This window comes from Pholis gunnellus (genome assembly GCF_910591455.1).
Source record: "Pholis gunnellus genome assembly, chromosome: 13".
Taxonomy (NCBI): Eukaryota; Metazoa; Chordata; class Actinopteri; order Perciformes; family Pholidae; genus Pholis; species Pholis gunnellus.
Genome location: NC_136540.1, coordinates 3,614,331 through 3,639,439, shown reverse-complemented (window position 1 = coordinate 3,639,439; position 25,109 = coordinate 3,614,331). Strand labels below are relative to the sequence as shown.

At 44.2% G+C, this 25,109-nt stretch overlaps 1 protein-coding gene across 1 annotated transcript in view; it reads right to left on the bottom strand.

The window, feature by feature from the left end:
* LOC306705260 (polypeptide N-acetylgalactosaminyltransferase 10-like) overlaps window positions 1–25,109 on the bottom strand; it is a 66,461-nt gene that overhangs the window by 4,155 nt on the left and 37,197 nt on the right. Inside the window, exons 5-9 of the mRNA XM_079171966.1 lie at window positions 13,214–13,399; window positions 12,746–12,929; window positions 8,962–9,079; window positions 4,631–4,738; window positions 242–463 (exon numbers count right to left, since the gene is read on the bottom strand). Of these exons, the coding sequence (XP_079028092.1) occupies window positions 242–463; window positions 4,631–4,738; window positions 8,962–9,079; window positions 12,746–12,929; window positions 13,214–13,399 (818 nt within the window). The remainder of the gene's footprint in view (window positions 1–241; window positions 464–4,630; window positions 4,739–8,961; window positions 9,080–12,745; window positions 12,930–13,213; window positions 13,400–25,109) is intronic.

The following is a 25,109-nucleotide window of genomic DNA, read 5'->3' as shown; positions in this document are numbered from 1 at the left end:
AATGTTCAGCACAGCTCGGCTTGATGATTGACGAATAGTATTTTTTTTTTTTAAATGTCATATGAAACAAAAAGACATTTGTCCTCTCCGATTGACTGTCATTCCAAATGAATGACAGTCAGTCGGAAAGAGGCCTCGGATGGCTCGTGATCTTGTACTTCACGGTGTCACGGCTGCAGATCGGAGCCGAATCTCCCTCACTATTTAGTTTTGTGTTTGGAGGAATGAGCGCTGACTGTACCTCCCCCCACGCGGCAGCAGGAGGCTCCACCGGCGGGTAGTGTTTGGGCAGATCCCAGGCCACCTCGCTCATGAACCACTTGAAGTTCTTGCAGTTGAGCCGGTTCCTCAGCTCCTTCTGGGCCGTCATGTCTCCCGCCGACAGGTGGCGGTACTCGGGCCGACGCTGGTAGATGTATTCGGCGTACTCGTCCATCCACACCTCCGCCACGCGCTTCAGGTTCTGAAATTGGAGTGAAACCGTTTTGTTAAAGCGTAATGTTAAAAGTCTTAGGAGTGCAAACATCACTGCCACGGTGACAATCTTCTCGTGCCTGCTAGGAAAGAAAGAACGGGGACTAAAGGGTCTGGTTCAGGGCATCGTCCAAAATACCTCTGTCGCGGTCAGCCTCATTCAGTCTTCTCCCGTGATGACACGTCTACGTGAACACAACCCGAACCTCATCACACAACCCAATTTGCTCGACAGTCATTAGGTTTGTACTGGAAATGTTGCAGAGTAGTTAACTCTCGGTAATAGTTGGTGTAGAATCAATTTAAACCGACATTAACAGATTCTTCCCTCCTTTGAGCCCAATGTAAACAACATTATCAGGGTGAATATCAGAGAAATCATTCTGCTTCCTTCTCTCTACTCATGTTAGAAATATGTTATGTGGTATGAATGCTGATGATTGTTGATGCCGTGTAAATATCTCTGTGCTTCTGGACGTCACGTCTACACCGTAACACAGACTGAGACGTCACGCTGCCTGTCCTTGATGCTTTAACTCATCTGACACAACAAAATGATCAAAGCCGCTCAGCAGAAAGGCGGCCGGTCATCATACGGGGACCCGTCATCACGTCCCAGGAGGCGTAAAATAAAAAACAGAAGCAACTTGTCTCTAGTCGTGAAAGCAGTTTCAGCACAGAACTCAATTACTCGCTAATTTGCAGAGCTGCTTCTTAAGAGACGGAGTGTCGTGGCCTCTCTCTGACAGACGCAGCCTATTAAACGATCTCATGAAGCGCTGAGCACAACGACAAGTTAGCTTCATCTTGAACTGAATGCAAACAACAAGAAAAAAAAAAAAAAGCATTGTTCAAACCTAGAACTTTATTTTAAATTCCAGTAGTTCCCCAAACTTGCACACATGTCTTCCTGCACCACTGGGAAATGTGTGTGAAATTCTGTGTGTTTGATGTGACGTTTCACTCCCCGTTAGCGTCGTATAGTTCCAATAAAGCAGATACAGAATATATATGTGTGACAGTGTACTTTTTTTTATTTTTATAGAAGCACTATGTCGTATCAGTTTCGGCAGTAATGATGATAGAAGACGTTTTACCGCTGAGCCACCTGCAGATGTGGTGTTAAAGCCTTTGACGAGACCACATCCCGGGGAAAATAATGTGCCGAGGAAAGACTGTAAACTGTGCAGAGCGTGAGAGTAAAAGAGGAATCACTTAAACTTTAAGAAATAGGGAACAAAATGAGAACAAAAGTGTCAAGACGGAAATATCCTGGAACCGGCCTTCTTGTGCATACATACATAATACAGGGGTATGCAGAACGCTCGTCTAAGACCACAGCTGTCCCAAAACGCTTGCATGGGAGCTGATTTAGGTTTTTTTTTAGGTGCACGTTTTGGGCTCTATCTTCATCTTTCATTGTCTTTTTATGACTGCATTTATATCGTCTCATAAGTGTTTCTCACGAGACTGCGAAGCAGGCGACTTGGAATTAACGGCAAAAAGCTCTGAAATTTCAGGCAGTTTTATGTTCGACAAAATGTGCACGAAAGATTATGAAAGCATCTCATTTCAGAATAAAAAAATAAGATAAAGAAAAAGATGAGCAGGTGGCTGAAAGTGTAAGCAATGATGGCTGCAGGGCAGACAGCTTCTCCAACAGGCTCTTTAAGCTCAGACAATTGCAAACATGAAAGATTTACACTGGAGTAATGGGAAATCCATCCACCGGAAGCCTCTGAGGGGCGAAGCAGTATAAAAAAAACAAGACATGGAGCCGGTCGGTCTCCGAGGGACGGAAGCATGTCTGAGAATACAGATGGTCCCGGCCTCGGAGCGACGGACGTCGGAGTGAATGAGAATACAGGTTCAGCGAGCCTCCCTGGGAAAGAATAAATACAAATCGTCCAGAAAAAATAAATAATTCCTCAAGCTACAAATACACATTCACACAAACTCTCCGCTGCAGAGCTCGTCGCCTGCAGCGGAAACCTGGGCTCTCCAGGTGAAGTGGAGTTCAGTGGTTCCATCTCCCTCCATGTTGACTGGACTCCCTCCCTCTACTCACAGATGTGGAATGGCTGATGCGCGCACACACACACACACACACACACACACACACACACACACACTGGATTGTCTGTGAACGTGTCTGGAAGGCCTTTGTTGGTATTATCTGGACCTCCTGAGGGGACTCGCTGGCTCTAGCAGTGTTTTGTAAAACAACTTTGGTATCTTTAATGTCCTCTATGCACACTAAGTGAAAGAATGTTGTTGTTTTTCTCACCATGAATTGTTTAAATGGATGAGAAACGCCCACAAGATCCACAGTGTTTCGATCGTGAGGCAGCACAGAGAAACAGAATGCATGGGGGGTTTTTCACCTCAGGCAAAGAATGTTGACCGAGACTCACGCTTCTCTTGGGGAACCGTGAGCTAATCCTAACACCAACCAAACTATTCAAAAAGTACCACAGCAGAACCATAAAGTAGTTATCCGTAGTCAATGCAGCAGCGGACAACAGGCGCTGACTTTTAGGCTAGATTAACACCGCAGACATAGGATTTATTTTGGTGCATATGTGGCGCATATTTGGCGATGGCGGGCATCACTCCATTCACATCACGATCCCACAACTCCTGGGCTCCCCGAGTCCGCATCCACGCACAACTTCACACAGCAGCAGCAGCCATCGCTCCACACAAAAGCCTATTTAGTCCTCATGCTCGCTATCATGTGCAGAGGGATTCGCTGGCTTCCACTGGACATCAACTCACAAAAGAAACCAAAAACAGACTTCAGGGAATCTGAGCAATAAATCTGATTGAACACTACCTTCAAAAACACTGGCTGCTACATTTTTCCATAAGCCCATTTTAAACTGCAGGAACTGTCCGTAGGGACTAGAAACCTTTTGAAGTGCTAAAGTATATTCCCAGGAAACGACTTCTTTGAAACCTGGTCTCAGGGTTTTTTTTTTTGCCTTCCAGGTGAACGTCCAGGTCTTTCAACCGTTCTGTTAAAAAGCAGTCGTCTCCGGTCAAGTTAAGATAATGCTAATGTCATCGTCCCATCAATTTCATCATATTAAACTTACAACAACAGATGTTTTTGGTCACTTGGCAGCGGAAAGAAGTTATGAACACAAACTAGACATCTCATCATTTAACAGCTCCTTCTTCACACATCCAGAGGTTCTGGAGCAACTTCATCATTCATTGAGTGGTGTTTGTCTCCACCTTATGAATGTCAGTCACTGTTAGCTCCGTTTCTGTCTCTTCAGCTGCTAAATGCTCCACTACATCACCAACTGTGTCTGTCTGTTGTTTGGTGTAGTCTCATCCTCACTCCTGACAAATACCAAAGAACCGGAGAAGGACACCAGGGGACGTGTCACACCCCCTCACGGCCTCGGCTAGAGGACGTTTTGCAGTGTTATTAAACCGGCTGCCTGTTTGACATCAGCATTCAGTGCAGCCTCGGTGAGGGGCTAATGGTCACGAGGCAAAAAAACAGAGACCAAGAGGTTTAATTACACATTCAGCCAAGCCAAACAGAGCCAGGTGTCAGACTGAGGCTGACTCATGCATAATGAATGCTCAGCTCCAGGACAGATGAACACTTTTTTAAAAAAATTCCTCGTGTTGTGTCGAGGTGCCGGAGCTCACGTTGAATAAAAGAATCTCGAGCTCACTATTTGAAAAACTTTAAGTTGTATATTGAGGACGCAGGGGTTTGATTTGTACCCACAATGCAACTCAGACCACCAGACCGCTCGGTCTGGGATTTGGTTGTTATGCTAGTAGCGGGCTAACGTGGCCCCCGTGCAGATTAGCCTGCAGCAAAGATGAGGAGCGGGCTACAGGTTGGCTAGTGAATCCTAATCAAATCGCGAGGCCAGCAGAGATTCAAACCTCTTTCTGATACGCAGTCGTTTTACTCTAAGGTGAGCGCAATTAGTGATGCTTTAAGTAGCCGGAACACACATTTTGAAAGGACTCAAAACACGTCCTTTCTCCTCAGGCTGATCCACAGACCTCGCTATCCACGCTTCAGATTAGGAACTGATTTTTCTGAAACATAAACAGGTGAGGCAATCAACCGGACATCCTTGCACGTCCACATTAACACGCTTTAAAACGATCTGAGACTCACCCTGGCCAGGCTGACCCCACCAGGAACTTTGTAGGGGACGTACTTCCTGTAGATGTGTCCTACCCTGGAGCAGGGGATGTCCTCCATCCGGCCACCACACATCCACACCTACAGACACACAGAGAGAGAGAGAGAGAGAGAGAGAGAGAGAGAGAGAGAGAGAGAGAGAGAGAGAGAGAGAGAGAGAGAGAGAGAGAGAGAGAGAGAGAGAGAGAGAGATTCAGCAGTGATAAAAGACGCCATCGGGTCAAGGTTGGGCTGCGCTGGTGTTTGTGTAGCTGAACAGTGTGAATATCCGACGAGGCCAACAAATCAACAGAGATGAAACAAAGTGTGGAAAAAGGCAAAAGCGTGGGAAGACGACGTGAAGAAACAGCAATGCGGATCCAACAAGGTTAGGATGTAAAGAAAGGCAAAGATGGAAGCAGTGGGAGGACGTCAGAGAGACATGAAGCGATGTATTCTGTACGGACAGGTTCGTTGATCTTAGCAGAGAAGCATACAAAGGAAAACAATGTCAGAGTAGAGATGTACAGCCAGACTCGTGTTTAAGACCACATCAATATCATGTTAGGTGAGATAAAAAGCTGGAATAATTGCAGATGTTAATCTTCTTTTATGGAGGGTGCAGGAGTGAGAACACCGTTCACAACAACTCTGCAAAATGACTCCAAAGTTCATGTGTTTGTAGATTGCGGAGAGACCAGAGAGAGCAGAAGACATCAAAGGGAACGAGTCAATCACGCTTAGCTAAATGACAAAGGCTGAAATTGGATTTGTTACGCTCACTTCTGAAAGGCAGCGCCGCTTCATAGCTCCACATTTCAAAGACAGATTTTGGGTGATGTATAACTTTAAACTTAGTAAGAACAGCCTGAGGTGATAAGGTCAGACGGGAAAAGTTTGTTGCAGATAAAACAATTCAATAGATATTTAGAATTTCCTCTTTCAGCATCTAAAGAAACACTCGCCAGGGCACAGCTGTACTCTTTGTACCGCAGAAATCTTTGAAAGTGTGACACAGCGAAAGCCTTTTTTTAGTTTTGATCAATTAATTGTAATCGTTGAAAATTGTCAGTGAAATCATCAAAAGCATGTTTGGGTGCAGGAAGCGCTTCCTGCACCCAGTAAGAGTTAGTTTGGCTCTTTTGATGCATGAAGGATACATGTAGACAAGAGAACCACAAGAAAGATACAAGGCCCTAAACAAATCAAATGCCTTTATTGTAATGCTTAGTCATGTCGGACATAAAACCAAAGTCCATGGAGCCGACGTCACAGAGTCAAACGCTGCACAACACAACCTGGAACCTGTGAATGTTTGGCTTCCTGACTTGATAAAGAACGTAAATGATTGTCCGTGAATCTAATAATCATTATAATTCTAGGTAATAGATCCTAAAGACATAAATGGAAATCACCAACTTGACCCCCTTTTTCAACTGATTGTGCATCAGCGTATCATCTATGATTCAAGAGAATCCTATCCGATGGTTAAAACTGTGATGCAGGAGTTCTGGGTTGTTCATTCTTATCTTGACCTATTTTGCCACCTTACAGCTCTGTCCTCCGCCGGCTCCCACATCTCGCAATGCTACTCCTACTCCTGTCGTCACTAAAATCTATAAGTTCTAGTTGTGTTGTGCTAACAGGTTTGGAGTTTGGCGTCTTTCTCGAGGACGCAGACCGGCCGCCAGAAGCTCAGTGAGTCAATAATGTGAAAAAGTGTTCGTTCCCTGATGGACTTTCCTTTTGGACTTGATTATTTCCAGTAAGTCTGTTGTTATTCTGCATCACTCCCCCTTCCTGATCCTCCAGAGTGGACATCAGCTGGCTTCCATTTCAATTCAATTACTCCTTGTCATGTTTGTTGCGCCACAGTCCGGCTTGGACAAACAGGTTCGGGGGGAAATAACAGATTGAATCCACTCCCCTCCACATCTCGCTGTCGGCGAAGGTCTGACCTGCTGTGCCGATTCCCTCCCACCGTCTTCATCCCAGAGTGAAACACTTGAGCTTAATAACAGGGGCGCCTCGCTGCAGGCGGGATCGAGAGTTTGAGTTCAGCGCCGGTCGGATTAATTTGAAAGTATTACCGCTCGCTTCGAACCTCGACAATCCGCTCGCCTCGAATTATGAAGGCTGAAACCGCAGCATGAAGACACGGGACGCCTCACAGCTCTTCTCAAAGACAAGTTATTAAATGCAATCGAGACGGTGCTCGATAATATTCCACTCATTTGACCCAAAACAGCATCCAAATCATTTACATACATTTCTGACTGTCTGCACTGCGCTCATTTGCAGCATTGACTGTGTATAAGAAGTGGACGAGGTCATCGTGACGTCACCCATTGGTTTGTGGACGGATGTTTTGAAGCCTTAAATTCTACGATTTGGCCGTCGCCATCTTGGATTACGGCCGACGACCATGTTGGCTTTTTGCAACCAATGAATGAAAGTGACCATATTTGGAATGCGGAGGAGTGACGTAGAGACGCTGTATACGCGACCTGTCAATCACTGTGTAGCCCCGCCCCTAAAGCATCCCCTGCTTTATGGTCTGTTTGACTCTAAATGGACCATCATTTACTAAATGAACATCATGCTGTATTGAAGAAGACTTGAAACTAGAGATTGAGTCCATAAACTCATGTTTACAATGTTTACTGAGGTAATAAATCAAGAGAGAAGTAGAGTCATTTTCTCATAGACTTCTATACAACCAGAGGAGTCGCCCCCTGCTGGACACTAGAGAGAATTCACGTTTTAAGACACTTCCGCATCAGCTTCCCTCGGCAGAACCGGAGGTTGCCGCCTGGCCCGGAAGCGTAGTTCCCAGCCCCCCCCCAGGTTGACACTGTTAGCTCTGTCAACACTGTTGCCGTTGTCTGCATTGTTAACGCTGTTAGCACCATTCGTGCAGCTAGCACTGCCGTCATTTCATCTCAGACACCTCCACATTTGCTCGTGATGTCAGAGGTGTGAGAGCCGGCCCAGACTCTTGATGTCATGCATCGCACCTTTAACGAATGTGAACAAGAATGGGCGATGTCCAAAATGTTAGAAGTTTCTTCCTTGGCCCATGCTACACCCTTCTACCCAAGTTTCATGAAAAACGAGTTGTTTTTCATGAAATCCTGCACATAACCTCCCTGGCGAAGGGAATTAGCAAAACAGAGTAACACAATGTGAATAAATTAACATGACGAAGCAGCAGAAGGTGAACATAACAGAAATGTCCAATCAAATCAAATTACCCAGCAGTGGCCTTTGTGCTTAATTGAGTGAGACGACAAAAGTCCTTAGCCGTTCCAACCGGAATTCAATTATTGTGACGGGCCGTTTTGTCCGTCCAGAGCCCGCTGACGGAGGCAGCAGAGGGGGGAGACTAGTTCTTAACATGCTGGCCAAGTCGCGGGCAGTTACGGCTGCGCGATAGAATAATTCATGCTGAAGCACCAGACAAAAGCATGATCTAATATGGTATTCTGAGTATGATTAATGTAGAGAGTCCTCCACGCAGCAGAGTATGTTCAGCTCAAACGACTGAAACCAGAGTGGAAACCGTAATGAGGATCGTCTCATCTCTTTTTTCTTTAGCTATTTAGTTGAAGAGCTGTGAATAAACAAATGAATCATTAGGAGGAACACGTGGAACACTCTTTCCTCCTTAAAAAGCAATGCAATGTCACAATGTAGATGCGTTCCGATGCGTCTCTCAGCTCTAAATGAGAAATTGCTCGTTAAAGTAGGATCTCTGGGTAAAACGAGGACAAGATGCAACGACCCTGCCAGTCCCATTCTGTGACGTACTGTAACTAAAAACTGCACAATATGAGCACAGTATTTAAAATAACAACTATTATTACAGCGCCAAGAAAATAATGTATCCCATAATAGCTAAATAAATCTTTCTCTCTATACCTATCTTAATTAGAACTGCTGCTATCAGTGCTGCTGTATGCAGACTAGGCACGCACAAGATACGAGCGTGATGGTGATCAAAATCTAATCAATTCATACATCAGTCAATGTAACTTACAATAAAGAAAGTTAAATATTGCTCATGTTGATAACAGAAGAACACATAGTTCATAGTGCTCATTATATTCTACATGTATCCCATAATAGTATGCCATATCCAGTACAAATACACACAGACTGACTCCCGACATGAAACATGGAAGGACCCTCTCACTTTATGGAACTAGAGACGCACATTCTACATCCTCACGGAGGCGTTTAAGTGACGCTATGACACACGTTCTACACTCATCGTTGCACAGATGCTCCCTGTGAGGTGGTGTTTGTGTGTTTGTGTTTTTTACCTTGAAGGAGATCTCGTACTGTTCTCCTCCCCAGATCTCCAGCCCTGTGTCGTATCCTCCCAGCTCCCAGAACCACTTCCTGTCCACAGCGAACAGTCCGCCCGCCATCACCGGCGACCTGCGGGGACACGGACGATCACACAAGTCACTCCCAAGCAGGGACACACAAGGAACAAGACAATGAGACTCCATCTTTTTCTCATTTCTCAGAGCTCACACCGAACAAAAACACAAGCAGACAAAAACCTCTGGCGACCACTTTTTGGGGGGGAATTTACATCCTAGTCCGTCTAATGTTTCATCACGTCATCATTTCATCCGATCGATATCGATTCTTGAGTTACAGTGTCAATGATTTGACCTTTGATCGCCAAATTCTCATCAGCTCATCCTCGAGTCCAAATGGGGATTAGTGTCAAATATGAAGCGGTTCCCTCGAGGTGTTCCTGAGATGTTGCGTTGAAGAGAAAGGACCGGACGGACGGACGGACAGCTAGAGGAAGGGGCGTCAGGAAGCGTAACACAAGTGTGGGACACGGTGACATTTAAGGCTCATCTTGATATCATCACAACCTGAAATGCACACGAGATGATCGACTCTGTTGCATTTACTGTTACGGGGGATTGTTGGTTGTTGCCATGGAGCGCTGCATGGTTGTCAGGGTGACAGTAACAGAGGCTGAGAGTCCCGGTCGTCTGAAGATCACCGAGGGAGTCAGAGACAAAGGACAATACACACTCTACAGTTGTACTTTATAGAAAAGCCGAAACCTAACCCTGACCCGGAAATCAACATCTCACACACCTGCGTCATCACCGGCAGGTACGCGACACATTGCGTTGTTGTCTGCAGAAGGTTGTGGACGCTATACCGCTGTTCACGGTGCTTCTTTGTGCCATTGTGGGTTTTTATTTTAAAGCAAAGTGAAGATGTTAGAGTAGATATAGCGGCGGATAGACGGAGTACAGTGAAGCAGACATGACATGACAAATGCAGTAAGGACAGCAATAATAACATTAAATCCAGATTTATTTGTGTTTGTCTCTGATCTAATATTCTTTGTCCGCGGAGGAATAGTCCAAACGACTTCTTTTCCATTTTGTTTTCACGAGGTTTGTGTTTTATGTGACAATTTTTGACAAAATGATGAAACCACCAAGATTTACCAGCCAACTTTAAAGCCTATAGGAGATAAATATCTAATAATAGAACATGTTCAACATATTTTCACTTGGTCCTGTGCTCTCTATCCTGTTGATCAGGGCGTCGGTGCACAGACTCAATTCTTCTGACAGTATCCTGATATTAGTCCATTAATTTTTTTAAATAATGACTTTAACAGCTGTGTTGCTCTGTGAATGTGCACTGTCAGCTCTGTTTTTGATTAAAGGGTTGGAAATGAATGCTTTTTTGTTTTTTGTATCCGATTCATCGATTAATCGAACAAATAATCGACAGATTAATCGATTATTAAAATAATCGTTAGTTGCAGCCCTACTCCATACACAAAACGTAACTCTTGTCCTCCTTCTTAACCATTATGATGTTACGTTTTGGCTTTTCAGAGAAGGAAGTCACTTTGGAAACACTGTGAAATTGAACTTGGAAAGCACAACTGCAGACTTCTACTGAATCCCCATCGACCAGCAGAGACTGAACTCAGCACAACAGCTCTTAAACAACTAGAAAGACACAATACCATATACTATTGCTTATATTTAGGCTATATTTTACTCACATGTCCTCATTTAACTGATGCACTGTACAGTTCGGCATACTAAAGAAGTGAAGTCGCCATCTCTGTCCTGAGAAAACATCCGTCTGGGTTCAATGTCTTCAAGCTCTTAATTTAAATTCTAAATGTATTTATTGTCAATGTTATTCTATGTTACTTTGACACGATTGTTGAGGATCTGCTTGTGTTTTGACAACATTGTCCGGCAGCAGCCAGGTATTCATTATTCTTGTTCGCTGGACACAAATCCCTGCTGGTCGAAGTCACTGAAGGAGACAAAGATTCAACTCAATGCACCGCGAACAGTCCAGCTCACAATTTAGACTAATTAGAAATGCTCCAGTTGATATTCTCTATTTCAGTCTCTTGACCTTGCAGCTTATTGCTAAATGAAACATTGAAGCCCAGAGGAAGGACGAGGGACGAGAGAGAGAGAGAGAGAGAGAGAGAGAGAGAGAGAGAGAGAGAGAGAGAGAGAGAGAGAGAGAGAGAGAGAGAGAGAGAGAGAGAGAGAGAGAGAGGTGATGGCATTGACAAAAGAGACAGTGACAGAGGCATGAGAACGGGGGTAAAATCGTACTCCCACACACACACACGCACACACGCACACACGCACACACGCACCTCCGAGATGGATTTTGCCGTCCCACCGTGCCTCATTCTCCGCTGCGTCAATGTCTATCAGAATGAAAATGAAAATCTTTGCGACTCAAATTGGATTTGCACTGATGAAGGTCATTTCATTGGGCAAGAGGAGCAGACTAATTCACGAAATGAGGATTGATTCCAATTGTTCTGCAGCTCACTTCTTCTTCTTCTTCTTTAGTCTCTTATCTTCCTGCACCACACAGCCTTGCCCTGCCTGATGATACCTATTTCCCAGGACACCCAAATAGTCTTTGGCATCCAGACATAGAGAGCCGTTGTCTGACTAATCCCCCGGGGCTCACAAATGGAGTGTCTGGCATTACATGCAGTTTTTTGGGCCGTACAAATGGCAAAATGTGTCTCTGGGAATAGTTTATTTATTCTGGCTTCCATTACTTAAAGGTCACCTGCCATGAAAGTGCTGCTTTGTGGAGGAAAGCTGTTGGTCCTGTTTGCAATGGATTAATGTTGGAGTTAGTGATTATGTTTTTTGCAATTAATTTATTCATCATTTTGAGTGTAGAATGTCACAAATTGTGATAAAATAAAATAAAATAAAATACAAGACCGAAGCCCATAATATCCATTTAACAATGACATGAAACAGAGAAAAGCAGCAAATGCTCACATGTGAGAGACTGGAAACAGCAAGTTTGCATTTTGCACAATAAATGACGACTTCTGACCACAACACATTTCCCTTCAGCGTTTATTTGACTGCATCTCACCGTCTCGCTGAAATCAAACTACTGTTTTCCGGGTCAATAATCCATTTTCACACTCAGTTAATATTAATGTATTTCCAATAACCCTCAACAACAAATGTGTTCATTTTTTTCAAATTAAAATGAAATTAGCTTGACATCATTACACACAATCAATAACCCAATAAGTTTGTATCACCATCTTACGCTGATTGATCTGAACAATAACATCCAATCATTGGCCAGACTCCGTAATCCTTCTGCCCGAAGAAGAGGAAGAAGAAACAAATGTGTAGAGAACCAAGGAATCCTCCCTAAAACACTACAACCCCCCAAAAAAATGTTACAGATTTGCATTTAACCTGGTGTTCGTAGAATGTGTTGCCCGAGAGAGGAAGACTACGGTCACTTACTGAAGATTACAGCTCAGTGTGGACAGACGGACAAAAAGGAGACAAAAAATGAGCATTTTTCCGATCGCCCGTCGGCTCAGCGTAGATGTAGTCTCATGCTATGGACGCTATTAAGCCCCAAACTGCAGCCCTGTCATTGCCCGTCCTGTGCAGCAGCACGCAAAGTTTAATAATTGATGTGTGTATGAATGTGGAAACAGGGCAGCGGACACAATTAGATAATCAGGATAAAAATCCTCTAGCAAGAAGTCCAAAATGTCAAAAAGAATGATCTGAAACTCACTCGAAGGGTTCGCTGGGGTCGTCCTTCTGCAGCTCCGGAGGGATGGGTATCCGCTTGTAGTACATTTCCCAGTCGAACGCCCCCCGCATGGCGTCCCCCGCCTGCGTCTCGTAGCCGAAGTTGTCGTGGTCGATCACGTCGATCATCGGACACACGATGGTCTTCCTGTTCTGGGCGATTCGGTCTGAGAGACACGGACGCAGGCAAGACGGGTTGGTAGACAGTTAATGGCCACAGATGTAAACTTCAGAAGGCCAACGTAACATTAGGAACACACTCTACATTTCACCTAGCGAGGTATGAAGACCATCAGATTAGCTTTCTTGTACTTTATCGTTTATCAGGACTTTTTAGCAAAAGAAGATGGAAATTTTCAGCAACTCATCACACGGTTACAATAAGGATTCATGTCAGTGCGAAAGTGTGGACGTGTAATGCCGATGAGCTGCGTGCTTTTGTGTTCCTCACCCAGCAGCGGAGGCAGCCAGTTGACATTGGACTCGCAGTGGGAGTCCAGGAAGGTGATGACTTCTCCTTTGGCGGCGCCGGCTCCCAGCAGGCGAGTCCTGATAAGCCCCTCCCTCTTCTTGGTCCTCAGGATGCGAACCTTGGGCAACCTCACCATGTACTCCTTGAGGGCCACCTTCAGGTGCTCTGTGGAGACGGAGACAGTAGACGGCAGGTGATCAGAACGGTGATCGCAACCGGAATATTGTGAAACTGAGCACAATAGAGTCATCGGGTAAAATGGGCCGTGGTGACATGAAAGAGCAGGGCTTCAGAAAGTTCTCGACAAAATGGCAAAAACCTCACTTCCCCGCTCTCTTACAAAAGGAGATCAAACGAAGAACCATTAGCAGCCGCCATCAAACGAGACATCTGCCTCGGCCACATGCTGCCGACTGAAACGTTTCCCTGTAGGCCCACATCACACTCTCACCCACGCTGGGAATAAAAAGATCACTTACTTTTCTGCGCTCAGATTCTTTTTTGGGGTTTTTACATCTTTACTATTGTCATTAGACAGAATGTTACCCTACAGAGAGAGAATCCAACCGAGAGGAATGACATTAAATCAGCCCTTCATAGAACCTTTTGGTGTTTCAGTGAGCAGACAGAACTCATAACGGCCTATGAGGGGGTTACAAATACTGCGGCGACAAATTATCACTTCAGTTTATTGTCAGCGAGAAAATAACACAACGCAAGAATTTTTATGACATAATTTCAAAAACTCTTGCAGAAAGAGATATTGGTGCAAGGCATGGTAGTCGGTTCAGACCACTAGTGATTTCAAGTCTTTCTCGAGCTGCAGGAGCCGATAAATGTCCCGCTGCTTCTGCTTGAACAGCGAATACGCCGCAAGGTGACAAAATGTAGAGATGCAGCGAGAAAAGTCAAACCAAAAACTGAAAGAAGGCTTTTAATCAATCAAAGAAACGGTGATACATACTACACACGCTCCTCCCACCTCTCCTCAGAGCTGCCTTTGAAGGAAATCAATCCTGCCCCTAAACGGAGCCTGTAAATCTTTCTGCTCAAACGTCAAGTCAGTTCTGACAGGTCAATAAAAAAAAAAATGGAAGCCGGACTCGAGGCCATGCATCATTCGCTGTCTCGCTGCTGTTGCTGTGTTTCCAAAGCCGAGACACCGTGAAACTGATCATCAACCCCGGTCCAGCGGGTTTTGTTTCCCCCGACGACTAAAGCGGTATTAGCACTTTATTTATTTATTGTTTGGGAGAAAAAAACATTACTGTGATAAAGGCAATGATTTTATCAATCTCTGTTTCAGACCATCTTGACACACACACACACACACACACACACACACACACACACACACACACACACACACAAAAACACACACACACACACACACACACACACACACACACACACACACACACACACACACACACACACACACACACAACAGAGGCATGTGAAAAATAAGACGCCCATAGTGTGATAATGAGACGTGACTCAGCAGTGTTCCTTTATCGGCCTGTCTGGAACACAAAACCGTTTCATTTAACCGAAGCGGTTTGTCTACAACAGAGAAAGTGCAAGACTAGGCCTCCCTCCCCAGGGGGGCTCCAAACAGTTTCAGAGGAGGCTGAGTGAATGGGAGTGAAAAAGAAATACATTACATTAGCTAGTCAGAAGAAAATCATGAAAAATAGATTGTAGTTTCAGTAGTTTTGTGGAATTTTACAGTTTTTCCCGCTTTCCTTGGAATCAGAATCTAATAACTGCTGACAAACCGTTTTTATGCATTTGGTGTAGTCTGGTTGTGCCAAACAGCAATATTAGGCTCTCTTGGCTCAGTTGTTGAGTGTCTACGGTGTCAAAATATTAACATCACCATGATCCCATATAGACGAGAAGTGAGAGAAACTAAGCAGCTAAACTAAGGAGGCGGCTGGCATCAAACGGTCAGATTCTTTGATTGCATGGTTCTCATTAAAGTAAAATATGGACTCAACTATGAGCCGAATACTTCTTGTTTATGCACCATTGAATATATAATAAGGTTCCTTTGTTGAATTAAAAGCAGAACTTTTTAGAGATACGTTTGCATTCCTATCAGAGGGTTATCGGGAAATGTATGGTTTCGATTACAGTTTCAAAACTGAGATCGTATCGGCACTGCACTCCTAATAAATACATAATAAAAGAAAAGGGATGGTCCCCATAGGAGAATCCTGATTGGTTCCTGGTAGAACCTTTAATAAATGTTCCACCAAGAACTTTTAAAGAGGGTTCTATCTAGAACCCAACATAGAGAGTTGTACCGAGAACCACCTGTGAACAGTTCAACCCAGAACCCCCCATGAAAGCCTCTGCAGAGGAACCTTCCTCTACGGGGTTCTACCAATGCTTCTAACCATGCTTAGAGTGTCACAGTTTAGCCTGGTCCCATGGGACCCACTTTCAGCAGCCTTGGGGCTCCACGAGGCTCCTGAAGGGCCGGTGCAGTCATGGTTCACCATCACAGTTTTTTGGGTGAGTGGGCTGGGCTGGATCTTTTCACACCAATGCTCCCAAAAATCTCTGGAGAACTCCTTCTTCCAAAAAAGGACTCGTTTGATGAAAAGGGCTTTTGAAAAGGGACCATTAGTCTAACAAAGAACCCTTGATCTTCATAAATGGGTCCTTCAGAAGCAAACATCTTTGGATGGAGCCTCGGTCCTTCAGTGAGAACCCTTTTGGATCCCCAGCCCGACATGCTTTAGCACCATAATACTACTACTACTACTACTACTACTACTACTACTACTACTACTACTACTACTACTACTACTTCTTGGTCTTCAAATTCATGTCATCAGTATTGGAAGTTGAAGCATTTTCAAATCCTGTGTGTTGCTTTTAAATCTGGCGATGTCGTACCGTCCAATAACCTCGGGCAGATAAATTGTTCTCCTTGACCAAAATACCAGCTTACACACACACACACACACACACACACACACACACACACACACACACACACACACACACACACACACACACACACACACACACACACACACACACACACACACACTATCAGCAGCCCAATTGTGTAATGCAATGGAAGCCTTCACCCTGTAACTCAATTCTGACAGGAAAATATATATACTTCTGCACCTGCTTTTAAACTTCTACACAAAGAAAGTGTGTAAGGCCTCACAAAAAAAAGGTCCATTATTTGCAGAATACAGGCAGACATTAATAAAAGATTGCCTCTGTTGGTGTTCCTCATTGATAGCATGTCTTACAAATGGGCCCCTGTCACTGAGCAACCCCCCCCTCCAACACAACCACCTAATTGGATTCTGAATATCAGAGGCGGGGATGGAGGAAAGGCAGCCGTCCTTTCAAACCTTCTCGGGCTAAACTGCAGCTGTTACAATGACAGACGGACTGCCTTTACCTCTGCACTCTTGTTGTTTCCTTCCTGCTTCATTCCGGCTCTCCTCTTTTGTCCCTCCCTTGTTCCTTCTCTTCGTCTCCGCTCCATCACTCAGCTTCGTCCTTGGCCTGTTTTGATGCCGTTTGGCAGCAGCTGCCTCTCGGGGGTGACGCTCCTGATTCCGACGGACAGCGGAGACACCGAAGACAGCAGGACCGGCCAAAAACCAACAAACATGAAGGCGGGCAGGTCCTCAGATCTGTCTCTCCCATTTTCTCTCTCTCCATCCTTATTTCCCTTCCCTCTCCTGTGATTTATTTTGTAATTAGCCTGATTAAACAACAGCCTATCACCTCAAGTCAAACAGCACCAAAACCCACCATTACTTCCCCGGAAAAGGCAGTCGCAACCGGAGACGTTTGGGCAAGAGCAGAACTGACTAGACATTATTAAAGCAGAGCAAAACTAATTAGAACAGGGCGGTAATAAAGACCAGGGAGAGGAATGCTGTCTGTCAGACTGTCACACAGGCTTCTGCTGGTTCATCCTGAAGGTCTTAAATGAACCAGTCACATGTGTTTAAGCTACTGCCAATAGCTTTGTGATAGATGATGGCTTATTAACAAAAGCAAAGATAAATTATTCATTAACACGCAGTGCAGTTGAAAAAGTAAAGTGACCCATTTGTAATAAGACAATAAAGATGAGGGCTAAGTGTTGATTGGAGGGTGTTTACATCTGCGTCATACTGTGGGAACTGTTGGCCTTTAAGAGTCCCCAAAGTGAGCACTATATAAAGTAATGGTTAACAAGACACTAGAATATATTTTCGTGCCAATATATGGAGATTTTTAAGTGTCCTAACTTTAGGAGTTTTCCAGGCAAACCCAGCTGGTCAGAAAACACACTGGAGAGATTTACACATCTCATCTGGGTCTGGATCCCCCTGGGAGGAGCTGGAACATGTTGCTGGGGAGAGGAGAGTCTGGGACTAGCTTAGCTTAGCCTTGCTGCCACCGTGGCCCGATCCCGGATAAAGCGGCAGGAAATGGACGGATGGACCCTTAAACCTGAGAGTCAGCAACACTTTTCATCGTTTCATTTCAGATCCAGTGTGCTGCAGCACACGGACACGGTGAGCCGAGGTAAGGTAGGATATTAGGATATATTTCTGACTGCACTGTGCTTTTAAAGACTTGAAACCTGCCCACAGTATGGGATGTGTTATACTGTTTCGTTTTTAAATATGTATACTGTTGTCTTTTGAATGTTGATTCTATTTAATTCCTATATAATTGAAGTAAAATAAATAATATCTTTTTACCGTTATAATTTGTCCCCGGTTTGTTTTAATAGAACAAGTATATTCAATTCAATGAATTCACCTGTAAAACTAATATCTAACCCTTCTATGTTAAACTCATCACAGGATGAATGTGTGACACTGAGACAGAAGCAGCGGGCCTCCAAACAGTCGGTGCCACCTTTCAAGGAAAGGGCGAGCCTTCAGCTTCATAATACCACAATAAATCAGCCCGGTGGCTATTAACCAGCTGGAGATTGATTCAGGCTACACTTTTGCCCTACATGGGAGGATTCTTACGCAACACTCCTAATGACAGCCAGCGAGATTAAACAAAGAACATTTGTTTTGTATCTCCAGCACATTCAGCCGAGGAGAGGGGAGCGGGAAAGGTTACCTGCGTCTAATTGTGAATGGTTAATATGACCGGAATAAATTGGAATATGGCTCCTCTGGTTTACTGAAAAGTGGCGAGGCTATAAATCACCCTAATGAGAGCAGGCTGACGTCGGCAAACACATTAGTCATTATTAGAATGTGAAGTCCGGGACACGATGAGGGGCTCAGATGACGTCGATGCCCGGGTCACCACCGTTAAGACCCCCATTTAACCAAACACTCGAACATTCGCTGCCCTCCATCTGTTTCTGCTTCAGCAGCACGTTGCATCTTCCTCTGAGTCATTAATTAGAACTCAGTCACAGACACCAACACCACGTAAAGAAGAAGAAGACGCATCACAGTGCGGCCAGCTGTGCTCCACAAGTGTTCAATGAGGGTTTTTGATGACACTTTACCATTATCGGTTTATTTTGGTTCAGAAACCGGCGAGATACGTAATCCAATACCTGATGTACCTTCTGTCATACACACAGCTCTTCATCCCCTACTGGGGAATTGTATATATTTATTTATTTTGGGCGCGGCGGCAGAGGGGATTTCCAATTCAATTAACCTCAAATTATGGCGGATCCAATATGGCATCCAAATCTTGTCTTTCCAAGGTGCTGGATTACTTCCCAGAAGTCTTGGCACCAAACACCAAAGAGCCAAGCTGCTAATTTATTCCTCCAAAATATTCGGCTGCTCCTGTGAACTTCATCAAACATCCTGCATTTCTTTTTTGCAGAGTGCCAGGCTCGGGGAATATTTGAAAGCGGCTTTTTTTTGCAACAGTCGTTAGAAAAAGAAGAGAAATAAAGAAAGAAATGGAAGCCGAGGGAGCGTCTGTGATGATATAAGCCGGTCTGAGGGGGATTTTTGAAAGCACGCTCCCCTCTTTCTCTTCTCCCGTCACACACACAAATACATGCAGCTTAAATAGCCACTGAGGCAACGATAAGAGATGTATTACAGATGTGCAGTTTGCCTTCACAACGTAAAATGATGATAGCAGCGTTTTTGAGGAGAGGACGGACGATTTCATGTCTCTGCCTTCAAGCACAACACATTTACTGCTGAGGCGCGCAGTACAAACCGCCACTCTGACGTCTCCAGGGCCGCCGCTGCACTTCTGCTGCATATTTGAAATTAAAAAGGTCCCACTCATTTATTATTTAAGATATAGGTCGTACAATATCTGCTTAATCTCAACCAGTCAAATCCAACAGAACAATTAAAGCACATCGGGGGGGGGGGGGGGGGGGGGTTCTCAGCAGGTTTGTTAAAGTAAAGCGCCTGTAAAAAGGCAAATAAATTGACTTTTTAATTCAAAATGGCAGACTTCCGGGTGGGTTCATGGTATACTATTATTATTAGCAAGTTGTAAAAGGCAGGAGTTGGAGTTGAGAGGCGACGTGCACGACAACCGTATTGTTTCACCGGTATCCAGTTAACAAGCTAATTTAACAGCAATAAGAAAGCCCGCTCATCATCTGACGATAGCTGGTCTGTTCCGTCTCTTCTGCTCTCCACACGGATCCTTTACCTGTGTTCTACCAAAGCCTGCTCGGACGCGATTGGTTAATTGTTTTTCGGACTCCCAACGGACACCAGGATGCTTACGATGCCGTCGACGTCTTGTCCTGTTCCATGTGCATGCAGAATCTGTGTGCTTTAGAATGCTGCTATAAGGTTAAAAAGGTTGTATGAGTCCTTCTGGGCCAAGTGTCATAAGGATGTCAAACTATGTATAGTTATGCATCACAGAAAGATGGTGCAAGAACTAAACTCAAGCTCAATGCCAGGTGTGAAGTGCTAAGAGGAATTTGCTATTTGCCTGCAGATAATAAAGGGTAACATTCACAAAATAAAGTGACGTGATACAACAGAGACTTCATAAAGACAGAAGAGTAACAGAAACAGAGATAGAGTCACTGTTAGTCACTGTTAACACGGCAGCACTGATGTTGTGTTCGCTCTAAATCTCCAAACCTCATCCTGTCGAGCCGCTCTCGTACCGCTGTAAAAACATCCCTGTGGGGATTGTTAGTACTTGAGAGTCATTGTCAGAGTCTGAACAGCAGCCTGCCAGCTCAGACCCGCGAGTTCGAGTTTTCTCACACATGCATGGCGTCAAGCTTCGGTTATAAGAGGACGAAAAAAGAAAAGAAAAAAGGCCCATAATCTAATTTTTTAGGTTTCAAAATCCAAACGGCCACATAATAAAAAGAGCTATCAAGTTGTTATCAATGGATCATAAAGAAATGATGATGTATTTCCAACCCTTGTGAATAACAAGTGACCCAACATGTGGTTCTGACCCCAATTTTGAGGAACTCAAATGCCCATGCAGGTGTGAATTGTGAACGGTTTGTCTGTCAGAACATGTCAAAGCAAAGTCCCTCCTACAGAGCTGTTACATATATATAGGTGAGAGTTTTGATGCTGAGCTCACAATGACTGAATGTGTGACGTAGAGTCTCGGTAGGAGGTGCTCGGCTCTGACAGGCATCAAACTATCCGCTTCTTTTTCTTCTGCTTATTCCAAAAGAAGCAACATGAAGATACACGGCATCCCTTCTGTGTAAGTCTTTCTTGATTTAGATTCCTGTAAATAATTGACATTAGTGATTGCAATTGACTGCTCCTCTCCTGAGTGCTGTGGGATGAGCAGGTATCTATACTCTTCTGGTACTTTGGAGGGATTCTACCTACTTTAGCCGCCTTAAGGTGTCTTTATAGCTGTGGAAAGATGTGTGTTATGAAGAGAAACCACATATTTGATGTTAGAAAGCTTATTTGAGATTTCCAAAACCATCTGCAATCTGAATCACTCTAATGCTCGATGTATTTCATTATGCTGCACGTAATGCTGACGTACTTGTAGGCCAGCTAGACGGCTCTGGCACATCAAAGAATACGCCCAACATGTCAAACTAAAGATCTGATTGGTTGAAGACCAACTTAAACTGCAAAGGGATTCACTTGTGAGTCTGCAGGCCTGGGGCCTCTCTTCTTACCTAGAGACACGTTTTTTTTTTTTATATAAAAGATGCATGAGCCAATCCAAAATAAGAATAAAATCAACAAAGACAAAAAGGTGAATACGGGTAAGGAGAAACGGAGAAGAGTACGAGCACACAGAGGAGAAGATGAAGGAGAAAAGGGCCACAGAGAGGAAAGATAAGTGTGGCTCGGTGTGCATTAAAGCCTATCTTCATAGCCATCATTCAGCGTGGCACTCTGTAGCCTGATTAATAAAACATCGCCCCCCCCCCTGCTTAAAATCAGTACATTCAGCTAACGCACAGCGATGCTCCAATGTTTCCTGAGCCACCATTCGTCCGTCCTTTATCGCTGCTTTTTGCAACTACAGCTGAACAGCCAAAAAATGTCATCTGCAGCTCTCCAGAGAAGACTATTAAAACGCAATATAAAGTCTTTAGCTCAAACACCACCCCGTCTCTTATTGGCCACCTCTCCCATCATCGCTCGTTCCCTCCCCCTTTTCTTTTTGCCCCGTGCCTAATGGTTAACTTGCCTTTATGATTGTTTTGGTACTAAGATTGGCCCCATTAAGCTGGCAGGATGCCAGTTACTTCCACTATTACCGACGCTAATGACGCTCCTCGGGGGGAGAGACTCCTATTCTCATTCTAAACTTCAATTAAAACAGAAGCAATGATAATAATAATCCTCGCTTTATGGAAAACAAGACTGTAGCACCTTCCATGCTGCGGGGTTGGTCCTGGGTGGGAGACGATGACTTTAGAGCACCGCAGGAATTGAGGGCGCGCACGTTTTTGTGTCGGAAAGAGGAGGCGGGACTGATTAGATAACATCCCACTCAGTTTTTTGATATCACGTCTAAATTATTTTCTGACAAGCAAATACCGTTGAAGATAACTCCCCCCTGTGTGCCTCTCTCCCTCAATCTCTCCCTCTCCGCTAACATGCCTGGACACTTACAGGTGCTAATGAAGTCAGCCTCCCCGGGGAACAGCTATCATCTTCAAAAGTACACTCCAATTAAAAAAGGAAGGGGGGGGAAGAAACGACGTGATATCGTGCTCCACGGATTCGTGCAGCTTCTTGTGTGAAATCGCCGCCTTTTTGCCTCCCTTGGCCCTGAACACACAGCTTTACTGGAAGAGGAAACAACATTTCACCGGAACGTGGCTGGGGAGCGAGGCGGAGATTAGTTATTAAAGGAAAGGATGTTCCAAACGCAGATAAATAGTGTTGAGCACAAAACTCATTTCTTTCCGCACATCATCCGAACAAAGAACTCAGAAAAAGCCATAGCTGTGCTCGCAAAGACGGAAAGTTTGAGAAGGAAGACTTCGAAGGACACGATTTTGAACGGACTGGAAAACACCAAATTTGGCTGTTGCAGGAACTGTCCTCCCCGTGGTCTACTCATTACAACAGCTACCACATATACATCTACTAAAATCCTCCTCTCACACCAGAAGTGCACAAGCTATTTGTTTTCTTCTTCTTTGATGATTAACCTTTAGAGTTCACTCACCGAGCTATATTGCAACTTTGTCTTTCATTGTAACGAAATGTCGTTTTGTTTCTTGAGGGGAAAAAAAAGAAGACGAGTTGAATTGAACCAGAAGATAACTATGGAAGCCCATTTCCACCAGCAAAATAAAATAAAAAATCCACCCGAAAAAAATAAAATAATATCCACCCAAAACAAATTATATATATATCCTCCCAGAAAAAAAAAAAAAAGATTATGTTTTTTTTTCTTTTTCTTGCATGTCGTATTTGTTCTGGAAAAAAGTAAAAAAAAAGATTATGATGTTTTTTTTTGCCGGAAAAAATACGACATGCAATTCTACACAAGGTAACTATTACTGGTGACTTTTGTAAATGTTAGATGTTATATATCATTATAAGTATTAATATGTAGAATTGCATGTCATTTTCATGGAAAGACTGGCGAGGGGATGAAGGGACCTGTGAGGAGATCGTCACTGAAGCGCATGCGCACTTCTAATCTATTTTGCTAGCAAAAAAAAAAACATCATCTTTTTTTTAAAACTTTTTTCCGGCTACCAAAAAAAAATGTTCTGGGTGGATATATATATATTATTTATTTTTTGGGTGGATATTTTATTTTTTATTTTTTTTTGGGTGGATTTTGTATTTTATTTTGCTCCGGGAATGGGCTTCCATAGATAACGATAGACGAGGTGACGAACTAAAAGATCACACCGTGGCCATTGTTGTGACTAGATTAACAGCTTAATACCTTAGCATTGAGCTAACATGGTAGAGCAGGTTTAACCGTTCATGGCCATCACGCACACCCGAGGACATGTGGGGACTTTGTCAGTGCCGGTATTTTCCAGGAACATGAAAAGAAGTACTTCAACTGTACAGAAAACAGTCCTCTGGAAGGAAGGGCGACCCCATCCTGCATGAATGAAAAGCAGGAATGTAAAATCCAAACAAAAGAGTCGTCGGGTCTATAAAATGAGGTTTCAACAGGATATTTTTCACACTAGAGAAATAAAGATGGTATTTGAATGCTTCCCTCATAGAAAAGGCACATCCAACACCGGACAGATGAAACACAAGCAAACATGTAACATGAAGCTTTCATTCATCATCCGACAGAAATCAAACAACCAAATTGGAAAATACCAATCAAATAACGAAACGTAACATTTTACAATTAAAATCCGAGGCAGCAGAGTTTCTGATGATTTCCACCTCTAAACTTTTTTGGAAGATGAGGATGATGATGAGGATGATGAATGCCCTTCCAAGTCTGCGTGGTCAGCTTTAACAGGGCGCTGCAGGTCCCTGTTGAGTCACTGCCACAAAGCGTGTCAGCTGTTCTCAGGCGGTCTGGTTGCGGTACCGTCGCTCGTGTTTCGCTCCACTCTTTTCAGCGGCGTCGCGTGTGCGGCGCGCGTGTACCCGTGTGCGCCTACGTGTTTCAGACATGCAGATGACAGATGGCGAGCGGCGGCGGCCTCCGTGGAGAAGGTACAGCACATTAGCTGAGCCAACCTTGAAAGTATCGGGGAGGTTGGTGAAGCCGGAGTGAGCCAACACTCCCATGCAGGGAAGCGCGAGGGGGCTGAACATCCTCCCCGCGCGGGCTGCGGAAATTCAATTACAGCCTAATGAAGAGTGAGCTGACCTCCCCTCCCCCTCAGCCTCAGCCCTCCTCTCGTTGCACCGGGAGCTCATCATGGAGTGTAGCCGGGCAGGTTAGCAGGTAAGACGTGTGGTGGCTCTGTCCTCAGGTCATCTGTCTCTCTGTTGCTTTCCACTGAGCCCTGCGACCCGTTTAGTCCGTTTCATAAAGGTCCGTGTCACTGTGTCAACAGTTGCCACAAATGTGCTGTTTTTCACAACCAGAAGCTGTAAAAACATTTTTTAATCGGATTTTCAACTTTCCGAAGGTCCCTGAAAACATCGACGAATACTTCTGTCAGAAAAAGCAACTAAATCAAGGCTTTTCATCAAACTCACTGAATTCTACGCGTCTCATTTCAAATTGAACCAGATACTGTAAAAAACATTCAATTATGTGCTTCTCATCGCAACGGAGTACTTATTAAAACCCCCTCACAGAGTTTTTGTCAGAGTTTAAAATACAGCATATGGAGCCTCATTTCTTTTCTCTAACATTGGTAACACTTGTTGGAAATGTTGGATATATAGATTCCATTGTTTTCCAATTTGTGTAAAATGCATTTTTAAAGAAATAGAGGAGCGTTACTTCAAATAGCAGTGAATGACAAATGTAA